The sequence below is a fragment of the Barbus barbus genome (assembly GCF_936440315.1).
Source record: "Barbus barbus genome assembly, chromosome: 4".
Classification (NCBI taxonomy): domain Eukaryota; kingdom Metazoa; phylum Chordata; class Actinopteri; order Cypriniformes; family Cyprinidae; genus Barbus; species Barbus barbus.
In genome coordinates, this window is record NC_136732.1 from 33,043,043 (window position 1) to 33,067,874 (window position 24,832).

A 24,832-nucleotide genomic window follows, 5' to 3' on the forward strand; every position below is an offset into this window, starting at 1 on the left:
ACAAGAGCAAGCATTAAGAAGTTCCCTTCCTTCCAGCAGTGTGCTGTGAAAGTGCTAGAAAGAGAGGAGGGGGGGGGGGGGGGGTTTCAGAGAGGAAGTGGAGGGGGTAGGCGATAAGGTTATGGGAGAGATATTGTTTACTCGCTTATTTATGACAAGTGTGCATGTCTTTGTGTTTGTGTGTGTGTATGCGTTGAGGAAGGAGGTTGTGGAAATCTTCTGGTTTCTTGTTACACGCTGAACATCACCCTTGATTTTGGCTTTCCTCTCTTGTTCTCCCCTCATCATTGTCTGTTCCCCTGCCGTCAGGGATATTAACCCACCCAGCCTCCCACATCAAAACCATAACACTTCCCCCCCTCAAACCACAACCCTCTTTGACCCAGATTTTGGGGTAAAGGGCTATTGTGCGCTTTGCTGAGAGTCTCCCCGTCGCGCATTCTTCATGGCGACACACGCTTTATGTGCGCATACAGTATGTGTGAGTGGGTCTCTGGTGCTGCTGTAAGGTCAGTGGTCTCTGATTCCAGGGCTGCTCTTCAAAAGAGAAGAAAGGAGGAGGATACAGAAATGAGAAGAGGGAAAGCAGACAGGGAAAGACAGGCTGTTGAGTATGTGTGAGTACAACTTTCACGGCATGTGCTTGTGTGACTATAACAGGCGAATACGTCAGTGCTGTTTGACCTGACTTGACTTCAAGTATTTCTGTGAACTGGATGGGACTTTTACCTTATGTGTGTCTGTAGATATGGCATGTGTTATGGTATGTGACACTGCTCACTGTGAACCAGTGAATTCCAGGCTGGGGATACATCTTGCTTTCCCAAAACCATAAAATTAGTATTTTAATAATGTAAGGGTTGTCAAAGGATTCTTTTTTTCATTTGTTTATTTATTTATGAGTGAACTATTCATGTAATAATGCTAATGAAAATGCTAAATGATATTCATTATATTATGAGGCAGGAGGAGCACATTTCTGGTTTAATGTTTGGGATTTATTTTGCCTTTCCAAACCTGTGAAAAAATATTATTAAAAAATTTGAGGTTTATAATTTTAGGTCTGTCAAATGATATATTTTTTATAAATTTCTTTCTTTCTTTGTTTACTTGTTTGTAAACTATTCCTATAATAATACTAATGAAAATGATATCCACTATATCATGAGGTAAAATTGCCAAATCTATGAAACATTATTAAAATTCTGGCTGTCAAAGGATAACTATCGATCTATTGATCCATCTATCCATCTCTCGCTTTCTGTCTGTTTGAATTGTTTTTAATTTGTTAGTTTGTGAACTATTCATATAATAATGAAAATGCTTAATGATATCAACTGTATAATTGGCAAAATTAACACTTTTTTTGGTTTAATGTTTGGACTACATCAAATATTAACCCAGCCAATCCTATAAAACAATATTAATAAAATTTACAGTTTTAGTAATATTGGAGCTCTCAAAGGATTTATTTGTTTGTGAACTAATCTTGTAATAATACTAATGAAAATACTAAATGATATTCACTGTTATGTAATGAAAAGGGCACATTTCTGGATGAAAATTTGTGAAGGGGTGCAAAGGGGCTCTTGAAAACATAAGCCAAAAAGGCTGGGACACATTGTAAACAAATGAGATGGCAGACCGAGAGAGAGGGAGTGTGGATGGATGGATGGATGAAGGGTATAGATTGGCTTTGACGTGGTCACAGGGGCATTTTGCTGAATCTGTACACTGTCTGGCCCTGCCAAGGGGCAGGGCATGAGAACTGAGTGTGTGTGTGGAGCTAGAAAACCACATGAGTAAGAGGGGACTCAGGCTTTAATCAGTGAATAGGATCAACAATTATAGCAGGAATGCCTTAATGTATTCAGGACCAAATGTTTTGCTTTGTGCGGCATGAGCTTTTTCTTTCTATAGGAAAAAAACATAGACACTATTGTTTAAAAGTTTGGGGTCTGTACCATTTATGCTCACCAAGGATGCATGTATTTGCTCAAAAATACAGTAAAAATTATAATAATATTTTATAATATACTACTATTTAAAGTAACCATTTTAATATTTTTTTTTTTATAAAATGTCATTTATTCCTGAGACGGCAAATCTGAATTTTCAGCATCATTGCTCCAGTCTTCAGTGTCACATAATCCTTTAGAAATCAATATGTTGATTTGCTGCTCAAGAAACATTATCAATGTTGAAAATAGTTGTCCTGATTATTTTTTTTTTAGAAACCAATTTATTTGGAATGGAAGTCTTTTGTAACATTGCAAATGTCTTTGCTGACACTTTTGATCAATTCAATTTAACGCGTCCTTGTTAAACAAGTAATAATTTATTTGAATAAAAATAATTTGAAAAAATTATGTTGATAATTGTTTTTACAATAGATAACTTTTAGCTCTTATTAGGTAATGTTATGAATTAAAGCAAAACAAAGAGAGTTTTTTTGAACTTGGCATGAAACCAAAAGGGATGTCTTGCCCCCGAGAGTCCTTTGACATATCAGAAAAGTGACACAATACTAATGCTGAGGCACAATTTACTTTGTTTGAGCATGTCTAATACTCACACGGGAACATTTTTCTATTATTTTTATGGTTGTTAGTCGAGTCCCTGTGGCTAAAGCCTGTGTGTGTGTGAGTGTGTTCAACAGGCACAGATACAAAACAAAGTCCTTTATTCCCTTTGGGAGTGAGTGCTATTTCAACCTTGAGAGAGTGAGAGAGTGAGAGAGCATGATAGAGAAAGAGAAAATAAAAGAGTGATGGTGAGATGATGGGGGCATAACAGCAACAGCAGTCATTCAAGGACAGATGCTCCAGAGTGACCAGTGGATCCCTCTCGTTTTCTGTACGTCTTTTGTATTTTCAGTATGTGTGTGTACTTTGTTTGTGTGCCTACGTATGAGTCACCTTCTAAGTCTATGTTCCTCACCCCTAGTGCCTCTACCAGCATAGTGAGACACAGATTAAAGGTGAAGGGCTAGTACACATGAGCGCATGCCCACTGTTGAGGTCCTCTTCTGGGCAGGAGGAACAGGAAAGTCCTGGACCCTCTGGTCCTGTTGAGTTGGATAACGGTGACCTTTGAGAAGAAATAAATTAGTCTGTTCTCTTCTCTCAAACATGCATACTAATACTTGGGCACATTAAATGAGATATTATAATATTATATGTCTCCCTTGTCTTTGCTAAGACGTGGACTAATATACATTTACATTTATTCATTTAGCTGACGCTTTTATCCAAAGCGACTTACAATTGCTATATATGTCAGAGGTCGCACGCCTCTGGAGCAACTAGGGGTTAAGTGTCTTGCTCAGGGACACATTGGTGTCTCACAGTGGATTCGAACCCGGGTCTCTCACACCAAAGGCATGTGTCTTATCCACTGTGCCATCACCACCTGTCCTAATAAGTCGTAAAAAGTCGTGACGTATTGTCAAGTATGGTGACCCATACTCGAAATTGGTGCTCTGCGTTTAACCCATCCAAGTGCACACACACAGCAGTGAGTAGTGAACAAATGCACGCACACACACACACACACACAGTGAACACACACCCGGAGCAGTGGGCAGCCATGCTGCAGCGCCCGGGGAGCAATTGGGGGTTCGGTGCCTTGCTCAAGGGCACCTCAGTCGTGGTATTGAGGGTGGAGAGAGCGCTGTACATTCACTCCCCCCACCTACAATCCCTGCTGGCCGGGGACTCGAACCCGCAACCTTTCGATTACGAGTCCGACTCTCTAACCATTAGGCCACGACTTCCCCTTAATATGGTCCTAACAATCACTACCTGCTTGAAGAAGAAATTCAAACATTCATTTAAAAAACAAAACAAGAGCCAAACCTGAGAGGTCACACACTCACCCGCTCACCACAGCTGTTCTCCCTCAGGGAAGATTTGTGTGGTTCAGGCTCACTGCTCAAGATAATTGTATGTGTGTGAGAAAGAGAGAGTTCCGTTCATTGAGTCTGTTAACACTAGGTTGACCTTTTATCGAACAATATATCTAGCAGAATACACAATGAACTATATATGGATTAATATTGGTATATATTGGTACCATGTCTGTTATCGGTCTTATTCTCATTTTGGATATAAAATTATTGGATATTTAATAGTGCTAAATTGATATTTTGACTTTGTTGTCACTAACGACGTCACGAATGTCAACGTTCACTAATTTATTCTTTAAAAACACTTTAATTTTATACTTTAAAGACACTTAATATAATCTTAAGCAAATCTCAAAATTAATATCTATTTTTCATAATGTAGCCTATACTGTCATGGTGTGAGGCCTGTAGCGTTTAAAACTGTTTATTTTAGTTTTTAATATTTAATTTAGAAAAATGTAATATTCAAAACAATAACTATGTTTCCATCACCCTGTTTTTATGTGCATTTTGAAGCATCGCTTGAATTTATGCTCGCTTGAGGTAGTTTTTGACTTGTGAGAAAAAGAGTTAATGCGAATAATGGGAGATGGAAACATATTTACCAAATAAATTGACGTAGTGAACATTAAACCCACAAAACAAGTTGGCGGTTTCCAACTTTCGAATTTGTTTTTGTTTTTAAAAAATATTTGCTTCACATTTGGATGAAAACCCAGCTAATGTTTCAATAACTAGTCAAATCATCATTAAAATGACAATGAAAATCAGTATCATACATTTTTCCTTTATAGCTTAATATCTAAAAGATCTGGTTCTTTTAATGGCTCTTTTAGTTAAAAGATTGGACTTTCATTCCTGCGTCTACCATATTGAGTGGTTGTTTTTAATGAAATGTCCTTCTTGCACAATATATATTTTATTAACCGTCAATGCACTGTATGTAATTGTTTTAAGGTATGTACTTTTAATTATATTTGAAACTCTCTGTGTTTGTCCACAGAGTCTGTGAGCTGTGTAGTGTGGGACGCTGTCTGCCCCGTTGTCATCAGACGTCATGAGCTGGAGCTTCCTGACGCGTCTGCTGGAGGAGATCCAGCACCACTCCACGTCGGTGGGGAAACTCTGGCTCACTGCGCTAGTTGTCTTCCGCATCGTACTGACTGCGGTGGGCGGCGAGTCCATATACTACGATGAGCAAAGCAAGTTTGTCTGCAACTCGGGCCAACCCGGATGTGAGAACGTCTGCTACGATGCCTTCGCGCCACTCTCGCACGTACGATTCTGGGTCTTTCAGATCATCCTGTCTGCCATGCCCTCACTGCTCTATATGGGCTACGCGGCCAATAAGATCTCCTACAACGAGGAATTGAGGGGCGGTGCGGGAGCCGGGGCTCCAGCCGCAAGTGACACAGCGGGGGACGGATACACCCAGCGTAGACCGAGAAAGATGTATTTTGGTGCTCGGCAGCATCGGCCAGGACATGAGGATGGGGAAGAGGAACGCGAGGACGACCCCATGATCTATGAAGTGCCTGAGATAGACGACAGACGTCGTGAGCTGGTGCCACCACGTCCCAAACCCAAAGTGCGCCACGATGGGCGCCGGCGAATACGAGACGATGGTCTGATGCGAGTGTATGTGTTACAGCTGCTGACACGATCCGCATTGGAGGCGGGCTTTCTGGCAGGACAGTACCTGTTATATGGCTTTCGAGTGCAACCGATCTTTGTGTGCTCGGATAAACCCTGCCCGCACCATGTGGACTGCTTCATCTCACGCCCCACCGAAAAAACCATCTTCCTCCGAATCATGTACGGTGTCAGCTGCCTTTGCCTGCTGCTAAACCTGTGGGAAATGATTCACCTCGGAGTGGGAACTATCCGTGATGCACTGCGCAAACGAACCGAATCAGCCGCCGATGATGAGTACCAGCTTGGCTTGCTTGCGGCAGGGGGCGTGTCCGTCGGTGTTGGTGGGCCTTCGCTCAGCGAAGGGGAACCAGGAGGCGGAGTTGGGGGCGGCGTGCGAGAAGCAGACTATGTTGGTTATCCCTTCTCCTGGAATACTCCTTCTGCGCCGCCAGGGTATAACATTGTGGTGAAGCCCGAGACAATGCCGTACACAGACCTGAGCAACGCCAAGATGGCGTGCAAGCAAAACCGTGCCAACATTGCCCAGGAGGAGCAGCAGCAGTACGGCTCCAATGAGGACAACTTCCCATCTGCAGGTGAGGCGAGACCGCCTCCCATCAACAAAGATGTGATACAATTAGAGGCGGCGATTCAAGCCTATACCTTGCAGCACCATGCTAGCAATAACCACGACGAGATGAATGACACCAATGACATCGACGAGAAGCCTCAGAGCAACATCTCCACTGCACCACAGAAGGAGCGAAAGCAACGGTCCAAGCATGGAAAATCTGGAAGCGCTGGGAGCAGCAGCAGCAGCAGCAAGTCCGGAGAAGGCAAACCATCTGTCTGGATCTGACATTTGCACGCATACCTGAACATTACACTCAGTGGTGCACACTATCATCCATTTCTGCAAGTTTTTTAGACACAAAATGTTAACACGTGATTCGAAAAATGCTGTTTTTTTTAAGTGATTTCGGTGCCTTAAAGAAACTCCATGAATGAGATGGATTTTTTTCGTACTATTTCTTGATCTTCCTAAAATAATCTTGTGCGCTCAAGATTATGTCGAGCTCTAAAAACATTCCCTCATAATCCATAAAAACCCATCCGTTTTCAAAGTTCAGAACTATTCAGTGAGTTGAGAAAGTCTTCCTATCGTATTTTTCTGTAAGAGTGATGACGCTACAATCTGATTCCAAACCAGCTGTCTTCCTTTTGCCAGTGTTAAACAATGACTTTTGCATCATGATGCCAAGCTATAACAATGCAATGCCACACCAATTCTGTGGTGGTACACTGTGGTCTTTAAGACCCAACAAATAGTCCTGTGAAATAAGCTGTAATTCTACATTTACAAACACATCCAGTGCAAATGTTTTCATAGCAATGGGTGTTTGAGGAAGCAGTGCAATGTCTTTCAGTTCTAGAGATTCTCTAATTTTCTCTGTTGTATTTCTAGTCACCAAGACTTGGGATATTCCATTGATGGATCCACTATCCTACTCTGTTCTTGTACTATCCCCTACTGGTGAAGAAAGCATTTGCAGTCTAGTCTTATAAGGCATATAAATATATACAGGGTCCCCACAGTCCTGGAAATAATATTGAATTTTCAAAGTGTTATTTCCAGACCTGAAAAAAAAGAGGAATTTAATTTAAAAATTAAAAGAAAGGTCAATTAATTTCATTGCTCAGTTTTCTTGGTTGTTTCTTTAGATATAAATTACTCTTTGTGAGTTCAGTCATTATGAAATAATTTTTAAAATTCTTTATCCAGTAATTGAATGGTGAATAAGTTGAGGAAAAAATCATGGAAATTCATTGCACATAAAGTGTGGAAATCCTGTCATTTTTAGGTGCATATGAAACTATTTTACGGTGTATAGTTGGTACTGCTCTTATGAACCTGTTTTTATAGGAAGGAACATCCTCTGGGTCTAACAGACTTGATATAGCCAATCCAAGTAGCAGGTCTAACTTGGTTCAAATGGAAGTTGAAAATTTAACCGTGACACTCTTCAGATCATACAATGTAGATATCTAAGGTACACACAGACAGATTCATACTCACTGAGGGAAGAGTCTTCCATTCTCTCTTACTGCCACATTCCAACTTGTGAGACTTTTGCCTTTATGTAGGATGTTTCAATTTGTGACAATTGCCATGGGAGACCAAATACTGTTTGTCACGACATCGAGCTACTATGCAGTCATGCGGACTGAGGAAAACACGCCATAGAACACCATTGTGTGTGCCTGTGTGTGTGCACTTGAGAACGAGGCAGCGGGGAGTGATTGCATGAGTGCATGTGACTAGTATTTGATTAATGAATTAAAGAAAAGAAAAAACCCTTTACATATCAGCATTTCAGCAGTGTTTATTGATGCTGAAGATTGTGGCATTAGATTTGTGGTTTCTAAGCTAGACTTGACTTGTTTGTATTTTTAAACATTGATTTGGTTTCTTTTTTATTACCTTTTTTAATACACGGAATTCTATTCAACAGTGCCCGTATGATTTGATTATTACAAAATAGTTTTTTTAGGATTTTTTATTTTTATTTTGTTGCCTTTACTCGTAGTAAAAACAACTTATGTGATGTATTTGTAGTCAATCAGTGCAAATATGTTTCCCAGTGTGCTCAGTGAATCCTTTTTTTCCTAGTCATGATCGAATAGGATTTTGCATGGGAGGGAAAATAGGAATGTTTTAGGGCAATTTCCAATGGAAAACTCTAAACAGAAAGGATTCTGCAATGGAACTACTTTGACATTTTCTGTGTGGATGTGTGTTGGAGTTTCTAACAGCTGTATACTGGAGCGCTCCAGATGGAGTGAGTATAAGAGACCCCTCTGCCCCACATCTGAGCACCACTGCGCATGTTTACATTTAATGTGTGAGCATTTGCGGAGTCGGGGTTAGCCGAGGCGATCCTCAAGAAAAACTCTCGTACTTTTGTCAGCTGTCTGAGAAAGAAACTGAAGCAGTAAGCTACTTTACTTCAGAGTTTGACACATCGCTTTGAAAGCAAGCCTTCTCAGCAGGTCACAATGATGTCTGATGGCATTCTTACTGACGAGCATGTGTGAATGTGGAAGCATGCGTTTCTATTTATTGCCCTTTCCTAGTTATCATCAAGCCACTTATGTGTTTTATAAGACCTTTGTTTGTCCTGACTGGTGTGTGTTTCTATAAATGTTGTCACTGTGTTTGAAATGAGGGAGAAAAAAAAAAGCTTTTAATGTGCCAAGCTGGATTGTCCAGCAATGTACAGTTATTTCCAAATTTGGAAAACCCTCTCTTTGGATTTGAAAATGCATGTTCAGAGCTATTTTGTTAATAAAATGAGATAAATGGCAATGCTGTGTGTCTGAGAGAGAATATGTGCATTTGGCATTTAAAGGAACCTGTGTCGATTGTCTCTTTGTTTGAGTGATTTTGATGGTTTGTGAAGGAGTCAGCCTATTATTCATCTCTATTTTTACAGATTATGTGTTTGCGCGAGAAACACGGGGGCGAGCCACGTTTGTCACTCTTACTCATGTCCAGAACATTGTTTCTTGGAATTTATTTGAGCAGGTTTACTCTCGGAATGTATTCCATAAGGCATCAGATTGGCTGATGAACCATAAACAGGTCATAGGAGAAAAAAAACAGTAGTGTCAAATGTGGTTCCCAATGGGAATGTCTTTCCCTTAAAAGGGTGTAACACAGATGCAGAAAAATCGGGTCGCTGGGCCAACATGAGTGGAATCCGAGTGTGTGCAGAACAGCTTGCAAAACATTTCAGAAAACAAAAGTGTACACAGTGCATCCATTCCCCAAACCGCTTATCCTCTGTAGGGTCGCGAAATTGACAGCAAATTGATAAAACACAGACAACAGAGCACAAGAGTTAGGAGGAGAGATAATATTAGAAGAAGGGGGCAGAAGGTTTCTCATCTTCGGCCTAATTAACACACCTGATGAACAGATATGTTTCCCGTAGTTGTAGACAGCGAATATCTGCTTGAGTTGGCCAAAATATTATGACACAAATACATAAATTTGTTTAATTTAATGAAATTTTCACACAAGATTTAATTCAAGGAAATTCTGTTGCCTGTTTTTAGCAACACTGCCTAAAAATGTGTTAAAATGAAAAATCTGTCATTTACTCATCGTTCGAAACCTGTACGATTTTCTGGTAACACTTCAAATAGGGACCAATTCTCACTATTAAGTAGTTGCTTATTAGCATGCGTTATAATGATCATTAGCTATTTATTATTGCTTCTAAAGCGCATACTCTGCATGACCATCTTCTACATCCTTAATCCTACACTGTAAAAAATGACCGTGATTTTAACAGTAAAAAAAAATGTGAGAATGCTACAGTAAAAACCTGTTGAGTTAACAGTAAGTTCCTGTAAAATTTACAGGGAAAAAATTCCAAGAATTCCCTGCGTTGCATTTCAAATTTTGTTTCATATATATATATACAGTAAATATACACAGTAAACATATATTATGTAAACAAAAACCTTTATTTTGGATGTGAATAATCGCTTGACAGCACTAATATAAATAAATATACAGTGCCCTCCACTAATATTGGCACACTTTATAAATATGAGCAAAGGCGGCTGTGAAAATAAATCTGCATTGTTTATCTTTTTGATCTTTCACTCAAAGAATTCACAAAATTCCAACCTATCATTGAAGTAAAACAATTGAAAGTGGGGGGAAATCTCATGATGAAATGTTTTTCTCCAGTGAGTTTTGGCCACAATTTTTGGCACCCCTAGAAATTCTTATGAGTAAAATATCTCTGAAGTATATTCCCATTCATATTTACATTTTTTAGTACACCAGGGTGACTAGGAGCATGAAATTATCTAGCCATGACTTCCTGTTCCACAGGATTATAAATATGAGGAACACAAAGGCCCAATTACCTTAATCATCCATCACAATGAGTAATACCTAAGAATATAGTTCTGATGTGCGGAACAAGATTGTTGAGCATCACAAAATAGAAAGTGGCTGTAAGAAAAGTTAAAGCACTGAAAATCCCCATTTCCACCATCAGGGCAATAATTAAGAGGTTCCAATCAACTAAAGATGTTAAAAATCTGCCTGGAAGAGGACGTGTGTCTATATCGTCCTAATGCACAGTGAGGAGGAGAACTTTAGTGGCTAAAGACTCTCCAAGGATCACAGCTGGAGAATTTTAGAAACCTAAAAAAATATGTCAAACATCCCCTACATCACCACAAGTTGTTTGGGAGGGTTTCAAGGAAAATTCTCCTAGCTCATCCAAAAACAATCTCCAGCATATTCAGTTGTCAGACATGACTGGAAGTTCAAATGGGACTGGCTTCTATGGTCAGATGAAACTGAAAAAAAGCTTTTCGGCAGCAAACCCACCAGATGAGTTTAATACAAACAGAGATGAAAAAATATCCCATGCCCACTGTTAAATATACTGCTGGATCTTTAATTTTGTGGGCATTCCTCCTACACCCCAACTCCTCACTCCTAACTATTCCTATTCCAGCTTGGGGATATGGGGGAGTTGTCTGTGTTCGGGCTGAATTCCGAGCTCGAAGCCCTTCCCTCAGACGGCATGCCAAATATACATATTCGTTCCATCTGATTATATGTAAGTGCAAACTCATTAATCATTTTAGGGGGAACTATCCCTTTAAAGGGTTACAACAACACATATTCAAATATTATAGGGATTGTTCACCCCAAAATATTTTTTATTCTGTGGAACACAAAATAATTTATATTTAACAATTTAAAAAAGTTAAAAATTTTGTGGCCGTATAGTAAAAGTCAGTGGGGTCCAGTGTTGTTGACCCTTTTGACTTTAATTATATGGACAACAGTTCTTCTTTTGTGTTACACAGAATAAAGAAATTCATACAGGTTTGGAAGAATGAGGGTGAGTATAACAGAAATGTTCATTTTCAGATGAACTATTCCTTTAAATAGTTAATTATTTTTGTGTGCATAGTGTACATTTTCATGTATTCATTTTTTATATATATATAACAATATAATAAAGAGTCAATTAATCAGCAGTAAACAGTATTAACAAAACTGCTTATTTTCATGAAAATGTATTGTTCTTTGTCTTTGGAATCAACATTACACATTGAATTAAACTGACTCTGTCATCTCACAGATGTATATTGTGTCTTGCTGTTTGAGAGTCTTGATTAGTTGATTCTGCAAAGGCATCTCTTCGATGACTTTTTATCTGTACAAACTTTTCCAAAAGAATGGGCTTCCACTCGTTTCTTGTCCGTTGTAGTTTGATGGTACAGTTTTATGTAATAGGGGCCCATCCGTCAACACCCACTTTTATTCACACACAGAGGAATTTCAGAAGGCACAAATTGCCAAGCTGTTCTATCATAACAAGCTCCAGTGAGAACATCTGACCACAAAAAGCCTAAGTCATCAGTCTATCCCTGAATGCCTCAGTGTTTGTTCCCCTTCAAATGGAAAGAGTCAGCATGAGTTTTAAAACTGGAACAAATGAGTCTAATAATTCTGCAGATGATTTAAAGGAATATTTCACAGAAAAAAAAAATATTTTGTCATTTACTCATGTCTAAACTCACAAATGCATCAAGGAGTGTTTTCAGTCAACAACAAGTATATTGAAAGTCAAAGGTAACCAAAATAGTCTGGTTACCAACATTCTTCAAAATATATTTTATGTTCCGACATGAGGGTGCAGTAAATGTTGACAAAAATACATTTTTGGGTGAAATCCCTTCAAGGTTTAAAGGTAAAGGAGAAAAAAAATCAAACAAATTTATATTTAATAATTCAAAGCAAATTTTACTTTACAGTGATTGCTGTAAGAGGATATATCGTGCTCAGACAGGGCATTCAAAATTGGCACATTTGAAATTTGACACTATTGTCAGCTTTTACAACTCTCCTATTTTTACTCTTAGTTATGCTAACCCACATTCATGCTTCCTATTGTTTCTAGGACTTGACCAGAATATTCGATTAGTTTTTTTTATTTTAAGTCGATTATTCAACTTTTCTTTCTCTCGAATACCTGGCATCCCCCGCGAAACGGTTCTCAACTTGTCCGCCTGGCTGAACATCTGCTCCAGCAACAGACCGTTCGCCAATGAAAGACGTTCGTGCTGACCTATAGCATGCATATCTATTTCATATTATGAGCGCGCTTGCAGCACATCTACATTTGAAATAATGAACTTAAGCACGCAAAAGACGCGACATGTGAACGGCCCTCTCAATTTACAAATGAAGCACTGGGCTACCTTATTAGAAGTATTGCTCTTAACAGACCTGTGTGTTTTGTATCTCTAGTGCAGTGTCTGTTCTCGGAGCATATAAGCCCTGCCCGCGTGAAGCGCGCCGCTTCCGGCTCGCGCTGTTCTGTAGTTTATTAAAAGTTTACGGTTCTCGACACAATACAAATGCAAACAGACAGACAGACGCACAGAGATTCCTGCTTTTATCAGAGAGAACAATATGTTCAGCCCCCTCCCTCCGAATATTCTGTGTTGATTACTACCGAAGCTTCGAAGCTCAAAAAATGGTATTCGGACCAACCCTAATTGTTTCTCATGTAGCGTCATGTTTCCAATCATCCAGACATTTCTGTGATCTCCTTGCTGAGATATGAGTCAGTGAGTCCTGGATTCAAGGTCTAGAGTTATAATCCAGTGCTGCTATTACAGCTGTTTCTGCACACCTGAGATCAAATTCACATTCACTGCTAACAACTGCTAAAGAGGACAGACTGGCACTTGATGAATGCAACTGAGCTGGAAAAAGCAAGGCAAGTCGGCTTAAGGAGTGTTTAGGGGTGCTGCTCTAGAAGTCGTTTTCTTAGTTACATTTTTTCACGGTATACCAAGGCTAAAATAATTACATTCGTTTTCAGCTAATATTATGTCAAAGTAACTTAAAAAACGTGATTTTTTTTGTGCATGGTCGTGGTTGCTGCTTTGAGCAAATGTGCACAGCAATATAGGCAATATAAATTCAGTGCGCATTCACAGCTGTGTCTTTCCAGACACCCATCCAGGTGGGCTGTTGTAGTCCTTAATCAAACTGTGAGGTATTCTTTAGGGGTGCGCAGTACACTGCAGGCAAGGCCTTTAACTATGAGTGGCTTGACACTCGCTCAGGTGTATGCGAATCACACCTTGCTTGTGAAGTTTTAATAAATGTTCGAATTCAGTCGGCATAGAATGCACGTTCTTCTTGCTCTCCCGATTATCGTAGTAATGGTTGGTGATCGGCCGACTGTCATTTGGATGTTTATTGAAGGGCCAAAAACCATACAAATGGACATTCGAACAGATTTCTAGTGCTAAGCTGGCCATGATGAGTCCTGTGCTGGGACGAACCGAGTTAAGGCCTCTCTCACGCCAAAACTTCGACAACCTCCTCAAGTATTCTGGATTCAGGAAAGCGGGCAGTGGGCTGTTGCTGCCAAAGTCCTCCAGTGTGTAAAAGGCACGCAGGGATACAGGTGTGTTGTGACCGTAGGAGAAGGCTGGCAACAGCAATAAGGCTTGTCCATAAGGACGAAGGCTTTCCACAAATGGACGACGGCGCTCCATCAGTCCACTGTACCTGTAACAGATGAGGAGGAGAAAGAAAAGCTTAAATATTTCTCGCAGTAATTTGGTCCTGTTAACAATGTGTTTAGTATTTAGGTTTAGTAAGGAATAACTATCTGTGAAAAAAGAAATGCAATTTCATTGCCAAAGAGAAACCCAATAATAAGTACATTAAAAATTGTGTTTACAGAAACTTTTTGAAGACTTGTACTTTTTAGAGGTGCCATAAATGGCCTTAACTACATACAACACAACACCACTATTTATAATTTTATAATATAATGTATATTTATAATTTATTTATATACTTTTTGCAGGTAATTTGATATTAAAGGATTTCCCCTTGGCGATCAATAAAGTATCAATCTATCAATTGATCCCATAGTTGTAAGCCACTAATTTCGATGGCAAAAATTGTCAAAACTAATCTAAATTCACCTCTGTGTTTGATTCAATAAAGGGAACCGACTCATTTCAGTTATTGTACACGGTTTGCACTATACGTTTTTACAATTCATTAAAACAAGCTGCTCTTAGGGTCATTCGTTCTTTAGTTGAACTACACAGGCTTTTGGAGCTTTAGGTTTTGATTCACTGGCTCATAAGTGTCAGTGTTGATGCACCGTGGAGTGTGAGATAAGAGGAAGTACTTCTGTCTGCATAGGAGAAAAATACACGTACGACAAACCGTATCTGATATATCGCTCAGCCTTAATCACGGTAATTCATCTGTCCACAGAACAAATTGCATAGAAAAATGAAGCATGGAAAGCCCTTCTTTGAGTGAGTTTAAATCACGGATTGATAATCATTCATCCTGTTCACGATGTATTAGGCACTGCTGCATTTACAGCAGCAAGAAACTGATTCTTTGTCAAAAAAGATTGACATCTTATTTGTCACTAAAAGTCAAACCCACAATCACAGACTCACTTCTCATGGAGGATGCTGGGATTTGCAGTCACCAGGTTGGTTTTGTTGCCCACATCTTTCTCATATCTCTTATCCAATGGCGGAAGGTTGCATCTAAAATGCAAGGGTAGACAGAGATTGATTAGGCCATCGTTGCTGAAATAAAATGAGAGACCTACCATTTTTTCCTGTGGTCTATATCAAATACAGTGTTATGTCTTGTATCTACACTTAGGAGCATAAAAACATGAATAATTATTGTTCCACCAATATTATAGGAATAATATAATGTAAATTTATATTCTGATAATTTTGACTCTAATCTGGCCAATAGGTAACATGGGTTGATCTAATACATACCTAATGACAAACTGGACTGAATTAATTTCTTCTCCACAGCTGCTGTTGGCCAAAATACCTCCATTCCCCACCACGGCACATGACTCCCATGTTGCATTTCCAAGGGGCTGCTCCTACAAACACACACACTGTAACTCCACATTCATTTAGAGAAACCATACAGTAATTCACCCAGTGTTTTAATGCTGGTACACTACCTTAGCTAAGATGTTGAACAGGGCTTGTGTCACCTGTAGCGGCTTTCTCCTCTCTCCATCATAGATAACATTTGACCCCAGTGGGGTGTTATTCTGTGTGACCACAGCCTTTGACACAGCATGGCATTTGCTACTCAGTAATGACCTGGAAAGAAACAGATGCTCAGTCTGATGTGTTGCAGTCATGTGAAAATCGAATAAATAGACAAAAAGAAGCCTTTATAGTTTATAGGCCAGAAAATACCCATGTGTTTTTGTGTAATAAAGACTTAAACTTTAACCTCAAAGAAACATATCCTTTGATAATAGTTTTCGTTTTTGGGTGAACTGTTTCTTTAAAGGGGTCATGAACTGCCTCTTTTTTTTAATTTGTACTGTTCTCTGAGGTCCACTTATAATGTTAGCAAGGTATTTACATCAAAAACATCATAATTTAAAGATTATAGGATATTTTCTCTCCTGTTTTAACCCCCTTCATCAGAACGCTCTGTTTGAATAGGTGTGGTGGATCGTAGACTCAGAAGTAAACACCCACTGCTATGATTGGCTAATAGTTGTATGTTTGACAGCCAACGTTCTTCACAGATGAACGCTGCTGTGATTTAGGTCAGTGGTTTTCAAACCTCTCCATGAAGTACCCCCAGTACTGCATATTTTTGCATGTCTCCCTATATCTGACACACCCACTTCAGGTCTTGCAGTCTCCACTAATGAGCTGATGAGTTGAATCAGGTGTGATAGATGAGGGAGACATACAAAATGTGCAGGACTGGGGGTACTCCAGGACAGGTTTGAGAACCACTGATTTAGGTCAAATAACGCATAAATATTCAATACGTATCAAACAATCTGTAATAACAGACCAATCAATAGTCTTATATTAATGTCAAATAACGTTGTGACATTATTAGAATCCAATATAGTAAGCACAGCATCGTCTTTTAGTTTCAATCTTTCTGAAAATCCCATGTCGAATGCTGCCTTGTTTGTAAACAAATCCGTGGTAAAAAATTAAGTGAACAAAGGACCAAGTTCTTAGTGACACGGTCTGGAACTTCATTAAAAAGCTCTTTTGGGATCAGAGGGAAGGCAATGCAAAGACTGTTTTTCCACAACTTGGCACTGTACAGCTTGTTGTCTTCAGAGCATCTTTATCGTTTGTTTTCTGCGTAGACCTGCGTTTGCCTCTCTCGCTATTTCCAATACATGCATGAATCAGTGGGCGGAGCTAAAGCAGTGGTGTAGAAGCAGGCGTTCTTCTTCTGTGGAGGCGGTGTTTAGCACTCTATTACATAATAGAGTGGCACATTCCACAAGCTGTCGTTTTGGCAGATTGGCTTCAATATAAGCTGTTTTTAGACTAATGAGAAAGTTTTGAGTTTTGAAACTTACAGGATGTTTTACATCTATGACCTCTTATATGCAAAAAATCAAGGGAATTTTTGTTTCTCAGTTCATGACCCCTTCAAGTAAGCATTTCTGTAGCATATTTGTCTGGTTCATGTGATCCATAATCAACAGAACAATACTTTTACTCTTATCCAAGAAAGCTTTGCCACAGATGCCTCAGTTTAACCTTTATGAGAACATCTCATGGTCCGCTCTGGGCTACTGTTTTACCTGAATCTTTTAAAGTTTGCCTCATGTTTTTTCCATTTGTGTGAGGAGTTCTCCAGTGCCTTGGCAATTAATGCATTGTCTCTGAAAGAATTAAAGGCATACAAACAGAAATGACATACTGTGGTGGTTCACAAACATGTTTCATGAGATAGAGATTCATAAAGTGATTTCAGGTTTAATTGTTTCTTGAATTTCTATGAGAAATGACAGAAATGTAAACATGAACAATTAATTTATAGACACAAGCCTGAAATAATTATATTCTAATATGACTGAAATTAATCAATTAAAATATGAAAATAAATAAAATGTATAAAACATTAACGATCTGGAGGCATTTATGTTTGGTATCTGCTATGTGGAAAAAACAGACATTATGTGCTGTGAAAGCTTACTTGCTGCATCCCTTGCAAGATTGTGTTTCTGGGCTTTTTTGAGGAATCCTAGATGAAGGGTGAAGGATTACATTACTGTAGAGAGAAAGAGATTTAAAATGTACATTTAGGATACATTTGCATGCTTGCAGCCAAATTTTCATGTTTAAACATAAAATTTGTTCTCTGAATGACTAATTTGCTGTTCAAAATAATTCAGTTTAGACAGTTCGTAAGAATGTTTGGCATGCCGTGGAATGAAACTGATCTCTGCGAAACACTGGAGTGAACAAGTCTTGAGAGCATCCTCCACCGTGTTAAGATAAACGTCTTTGGACTTGTCTTTTATACTTAATTTGACACTTCAGAAAGTTTATAAAGTGGAAAGTTTAAGTTTATGGTTAGCTATATCTTTTTCTTATCTTATTTACAAAAGATTTTCACAAAATCATGCTAAAAACTTTCATAAGAGCACTAGACAAAGATATCATAAAGCAATGGTTATGAAAACTATAACAGTAATAGTCTATGTATTGTTGCATGAATAATAAACACTTTATCAAATTTTCCACCCCTAACCTATAGTAAAGTATTAAAAATTTTGATGCAATAAATATGGTATGATTTAACAGTGTTCATCCCTCCAAAACAGAGAAAACATCTTTCACAAACATCTATATGTCTGTAATGAGTTGTATTTGTATACAACTCCCTGAATGTCAGCAGAGACCAGGACAACTAGATGAGCCCCAGAGTCAGATCCCCAGTGAAGACCTTGTCACCTAGACGGCCACTGGGACAAGACCACGGGAACCAGATAAGTCCTCTGCACAATCTAACTTTGCTGCAGCATGGAACAAACTGCTGTTTCGTCTGGCCAGAGGAGAACTCGCCCCCGACTGAACCTGGTTTCTTGCAAGGGTTTTTTTCTCCATTCTGTCACCGATGTAGTTTTGGTTCCTTGCAGCTGTCGCCACTGGCTTGCTTAGTTGGGGACACTTAATTTCCAGTGTTATCGTCGACTTGATTGCACAGATACTATTTAAACTGAACTGAGCTGGACAATCACATCTCTGAATTCAATAATGAACTGCCTTTAACTGAAAATTAAATGTTTATTATTGTCCTTTTGCATTATTGACACACTACTTTCCTATTTGATACTGTAAAGCTGCTTTGACACAATGCGTATTGTTAAAAGCGCTATGTAAATGAAGGTGACTTGACTTGACTTGTAGGGGTTATTTTAGCACAGTTTTCAACCCCACCTCAGACTTCACTCATTATCAAAGCCTGGCTACGGCCATGTTTGCAGCTCACATAACGGCAGATAAAATATCAGTAACTATTGGCTTTATCAGGAGAGCATTAACAACAGTTAGTTCCCGTGTCCTTGAATTTGACAGACTGTGAGAGAGCACAAATATTTTGTGTGCTGCAGGCAACCTGTCTCTGTCTCACTACATATTTCTCCCTTTATCTCCCTATCTTAGTTTTCACTTTCTGTCCCTTAGTTCTGTTACACCATATCACAGTGTTTCCACTGCATTCATTTTGCCGTGGCGGGCCGCCACACTAAAAATCATCCCAGCCACGGCTGCAGCTTTTCAGTGACATCATAGTGACGCCGCTCACATCATTCACAGTCAGGTAATTAGTGGAGGAGACCAAGCAGGACTTGAATTTCAGTTTATATTAAACAAAGTCTGTATATAGGCTATTAAGTGAATGCAAATCATTGAGAAGCAATACGCATGTGTAACAGTATATTAGATCCATGCATGAGGTCTTAAAAGAGACAGCAGCCTAAATAAACCTGCTGCGGTCTGTGTCATTACTGTTTATTTATACAGTGAAGAATATCCAGTGTTATTTTACAGGTGAATTGTAGTAATTCTGTACCTATATATTACTTTTAGACCTACCTGGAAAACTTAAAGTACTGTTAGTTTCATTTGTATCTTGTTAATGTTTTATTACTTACTTTTTACATGTCTTTTTTATTTAAAATAAAATCAATTATGAGTTTGAGTGCACGTGATTCTAGGGTGAGGAGGTTTAACCACCAGGGGGAAGGAGACGTGATCCACAGAAAACTGTCCTGCCACCACAACCGGAAAAAATCCTAGGAAACACCGATATCACACATATCACTTTCTGCCTCCCTTGCACGCTGTTTGCAAAATAGAGTCAGACGTCTTTGAGTTGAACCCTTAAGCGTGGTTAAACTACGCTGATAAGAGCTGAGAGTGATCCTGTGGTGTAAATGTAGTATTTTGCAAATTAGTTTGAAGTATTTAATTTTACATTTCAAGAAAGATGTATTAAAAAAAAATTTAAAAAGAAAATTCTTGAGCAGTTCACATATCTAAACTTAAGTATATCTAAACACAAACATCCTTGTTGAAAAGAATCCTAAAATTACCTTCAAACTACTGACAAACTACTGTGAGTTGTTGAGTGCCACAGGTGACCTTTGACCTTCCAAACTCAGGATAGAATCTATTTACTCTTCATGAAGCCTATGTAGCTATTTAACATTTTAGCATTACAGAGGTGATTCACCAAAATCCACTTTTATAATACTAATCTTCAAGTAAAAATTAAAGACTTAAGTTTGTTTCCTATAATTTAGCATCTACATAACAATAGCCTGATTCACATTACCTATGGTGGAACACACAATGATTCTGTGCCACCGTGAAGTTCTCAGCGAGCTTAATCTCCCGCATGCCTTGTTGCGATTAAAGGCTGCTGTTGGCAATGTAACAGCACATAATAAGGGAAAGGTCACAGCCATGACAGAAACAAAGCCCAACATTACCCTCAGTAATGCCCTAGATAATCATTTATATATTTCCTCAAGCAATGTAAAGCAAGTTTTAAAGCATGTTAAATAACTGGCTATGAAATAGACACACAATATAATATTACACTAGAAACCACATTTCAAAATGTAATGTCAGTTTGACTGACAAAATAGTAACCTGAAAATGTTACTTTGAAGAGCTATTTTTTAGCTGATCCACCTTCACTGAACTTTTCTATTTTTGCCTGATCCAACTTCTCACAGTATTTTCATATCATTAACATTTCAAGATTCAGAATGCTCTAACCTAACGCAAACCGTGCTTATCGGCTGTTCAGTCACGTATTGTGTTCCAGCTGACTTGAGAGCGAGAATGTAAATCAGTTACATTTATTATGAAACTTGATAATCGATTATTATGACTGTGATAATACCCAATGTGTTACAGAGGCTGTCTCAAAGATTGAGAAAACAAATGTACAAAATAAATTAAGATCATCCTGCCAGAAGACCTGTTCTGCATTCATATGCATCAATTTTTAAGTTAATTTTCTTTTTATTCCCATGCAGTTGCAGTATATTATGCATAAATAGGAATATTTGGAGAAAATACACTGTTTATTGTTATAGTGTTAAGAGATCATTTGCAATCAGCCGGTTATTATCGCAAAATAAACCTTTGATGGGATGCAACAATATTAAATTAATAATATTCATATTAATACTGAATATCATTCCAATTAGTAAATTAAATGCAAGTTGTTTTTGTATAAAACAAGAGTTACAGCACTGCCATGCAATCATAATTATGTTTTACAGAGAGCCATGTAATAGATGCCATTTAGTTATTAATTTAATTATCTTGGATAATTTGAAGATGGTAGTTATTCATAATAGAATTGATTATGTTTCAGTCAGTAAATGTTCTGTCACATGAAATGCAAAACTATATTGCAGCCTGTAGCCTATAAATCATGATTTACTTGTGGATTGAGTTAAAGGTTCTTTTAATTTATTAAATATTCAAAATTTATTATTTTTATTTATTTTTTAAAGGTCAGTTGGTGTTTAAAAAGGCAACTAAATCGTTAACAATTGATACACATTATATGCAATATATTTTGGCTGTATATACATAGAGAGAGAGATGTCTCTGAAAGAATAAATGAAGCTTTTGAATAGCTAAAGTTAGTGATCAAGTGTAATGACTTTATAAGCATTTGAATTTTTGAGATCAATGTTCAGACAAGCAAAAGAAACTTTCAATTATTTACTCATGTGAAATGTGATACACAACTTTACTGAAACAGGGTAAACAACAAACATCTAAAGTCCAACTTTAAGACCTTTCAAGCATTCTAAAACATTGAACCATTTTTCCAAAAGTATCGTCTTGCTTTGCTTTCATGAAAATCCCTTCGTAACAAAGTAATGTAATCTTTTACAAATCAGATGTCTGCATGTGTCTGACAGTACAAAGATTAAAATGGCTTTTGCGTACTAAAAATTATTGGTAACTATCTTGACAGAAAAAAAACTTCATTTTGAAGTCTTGGTGTCTCGATGTGCTGTAACACTCAGGCCTTTTAAAGTTCACTCTCCAAATAGAAGGACAGATAAGATACACACACAGACTGAAATGGATATACTCACTTGTTAGAGAGGAATATCCAGAAGGCCACACTGCAGAAGGAACACAGAAGGATGATAGGAAGGAGCCAGAGCATAAGAGTCCTCATAACGCGCATCCACTCTCACACACAAGCTTTGGCGCACACATAGCCGCTGACATGCATGTGCTCTCGTAAACTCTCATTTAAATGCAGATGTTCTCGCGCCCAACGACTTCCTCTTGTGCTCTGCCTTCCTCTCCTAATTTTATCTCTGAGTCTGTTTCTTGACTACTGCACCCTTTTCTTTACTCTCTCTCTCTCTCTCTCTTTTTCTCTCAGACTGTTAATCTCCTCACCCTCCCTCCCTCCTCTTAATTTAACTTCCACTTGCTTTCTTTTTCCCTCTCTTTTCTCTACTGACAGGCCTGGCTTTTTATCACTTCTCTGCTGCTTTGCTCTTCTCTTAATCTATCAGTCCACTTTCTTCTCATGTCTTCTTGTCTCGCACAAGAACAAATTCCTCCGCTCCTTTCTTGGCCGCTATGTTCCTTTAAGGCTTCTTTGTTATTTTTCCATGCTTCTCCAACTCATCCTTCCCTCTGTACTTCCTTGTTTTGTAGGAGCTGCTCAGACTTTCCTTTCGTCCGGTTCCCTAGCAATCTCAAGCTGTTGCTTCTTCTGCATTCTCAATCCCCTCCCCCTCTCGCTCACCCTGGGCACAACTTGCTTGCCTCTCCCTCCCTGCTATCTCACTCTCACACACACTCTTTTTCATTCTCTCTCTGGGTAATACGAGTGCTGAGTACAGAATTAGCCCGTGGCTGCACCTCATGACTGGGAGGAAGGGTTGTGTGCACTAGAGAAGGGTTTTCCCCCTTCATTTTAGCCAATGATGGTCAAAGAATGCAAAGGGCAGCGGCCAATCAAATGCTTGTCTGATGTGACCCCAACACCACCCTGCCCAGCTCCCTCACTTTCTTCTGAATTTGAGAAAGGGAACAAGTCAGTGGTGCTAGTAGTGAATAAAACTTTGTGCATTGCACACTAGAGACTTAAAGGGATAGTTTACCCATTCATTTACTCACCTTTCTCATTCCAAACCTTTCTGACTTTCTGTCTTCTGTTGAACACAAAATAAGTTTTTCCATACTATGCAAGTCATTGACTACCTTTATATGAAATGATATTCAGACTGAAAAAAAAAAGCAAAGTCATATAGGTTTGGAAAGACATGGCGAGTAAATTATGATGCTAAATGATGAAAAAATTCCATCGGATCAATGTTCTTATCCACGAAAACACAGGACCTTCATGGAAGTCATATCTATGGATGTCATAAATATGGATTTTAATGCAATCAGGCTGAAAAAAAATTAGATGAATACGTCTTAAGAATTGAGAATGAATAAAGAAACTTCTTGTATGCGTGAGCTGGAGGAAAAGCTCATGACGCACTGTGAGACATTTTCTTTGTGGTCTTCGTGTGATTCATGACTGATGGTAAAATGTTAAAGAGAACAGAAATTACTGTACAGCTCAATTATTGTACTGAATCGTAATTTACTGATGTTGAGTGGTTGATATTTTGAGCAGTGTGACAATGCGACAAACTTCATCTAAGAGTGTATAACAGTTTACCACACTGAGACCTCAGAAAATCCATCACTTTAAAACAAGTCACTGATAAATAGCCTGGTAAAAGCCTGTTGCATCACAGTACAAATACTGATTAATCCTAATTGTGATTCTGAATGATATTTCTTTTATGTGAACCATCAGTAAGTGCTTTGAATTTTTTATCTGCTTGACCACACACATAACAGCTTTTCAAGCTTTTTGCTGCTGCTATGTTCTTGATCTTGGCTAGCAGTGAATTAAACTAAAATAAAAAGTGTTTCTTTGGTTGCACAAAGATGCATGGTGATTAAATAGAATTTTTTATGAAGTTCTATAGTTGGCGTTTCTTTATCCTTGATGCCTGAAGGATGTTTATCAGTTGCACAGACATGAGAGAAGCTTAGCGATGAACAGAATGTACAAGCAGTTTACATAAATTGCTTTTTGTTTTTGGCACACATAAAATATTAGTTAATTTCCACGCTGCCATTTGAATTGTCAAAACATGCAAGGTTAGTTTAGACATGAATATAAACACATGTTCCAATGAATAAAGATATTGGGTGTCTGAAATCATATTCTTCTGAGTACAACTTTTTACTTTGTATTAAAAAAATACTTTATGTACTCTATATAGTATAATTCAGACTACTCTTTTATTGCTGTATAGTAGGGAAGCTGTACTGTGCAGGCAAGGAAGGCAGGCAGAGACATGAATCTAGACACAGGATTTTAATAAATGAAATCAAAACAAAAACAAGAACAAGAAAAGCACAGGGGAACAAGAGAATTACAGGAAACAATGACTGACAAAGGTCAAGGGAAACACTAGGGCTGTATATACACAAGGGAGAACAAAAGGAACCAGTGAGTTACTATTGGAACTAAGAGGAAGTGGGTGTGGTCCAATGAACAGACAAACAAATTACACACAGCATACAGGGGCAGAACACACACAGGTAGGATGTACTGTAACAGAAGCATGCATATTCAAATGCAACCCTTGTTTCAGGACTGTCGCTGGTTCAGGAGTTTAATTAGGGTTGGAGCTAAACTGGAGCCCTATTTTTTTTGACGGTTTGCCATGAATACCTTGTAAGTGTATATGATGTAGTTTCTCTCAAATGAAATGGTAAAATGCTCATGGAGTGATTCTGGAGATGTTGTAC

At 38.4% G+C, this 24,832-nt stretch overlaps 2 protein-coding genes across 2 annotated transcripts; one reads left to right on the top strand and one right to left on the bottom strand.

Annotated features, from left to right (window-relative positions):
* Positions 1-495: 495 nt before the first annotated feature.
* On the top strand, positions 496-8,906 carry gjc1 (gap junction protein gamma 1). Its single transcript, XM_079405196.1, has 2 exons — positions 496-617; positions 4,911-8,906. Exon 2 carries the CDS (start codon positions 4,965-4,967, stop codon positions 6,399-6,401), a length of 1,437 nt encoding a protein of 478 aa, XP_079261322.1. The 5' UTR covers positions 496-617; positions 4,911-4,964; the 3' UTR covers positions 6,402-8,906.
* A 2,716-nt stretch (positions 8,907-11,622) lies between these two features.
* LOC306869119 (alpha-2,8-sialyltransferase 8F-like) lies at positions 11,623-22,850 on the bottom strand. The gene is made up of 7 exons (XM_079415733.1): positions 22,087-22,850; positions 17,646-17,720; positions 17,251-17,331; positions 15,631-15,775; positions 15,434-15,546; positions 15,095-15,187; positions 11,623-14,174 (listed from the first exon to the last, which is right to left on the bottom strand). Exons 1-7 carry the CDS (start codon positions 22,179-22,181, stop codon positions 13,694-13,696), a joined length of 1,083 nt encoding a protein of 360 aa, XP_079271859.1. The 5' UTR covers positions 22,182-22,850; the 3' UTR covers positions 11,623-13,693.
* Positions 22,851-24,832: the final 1,982 nt, after the last annotated feature.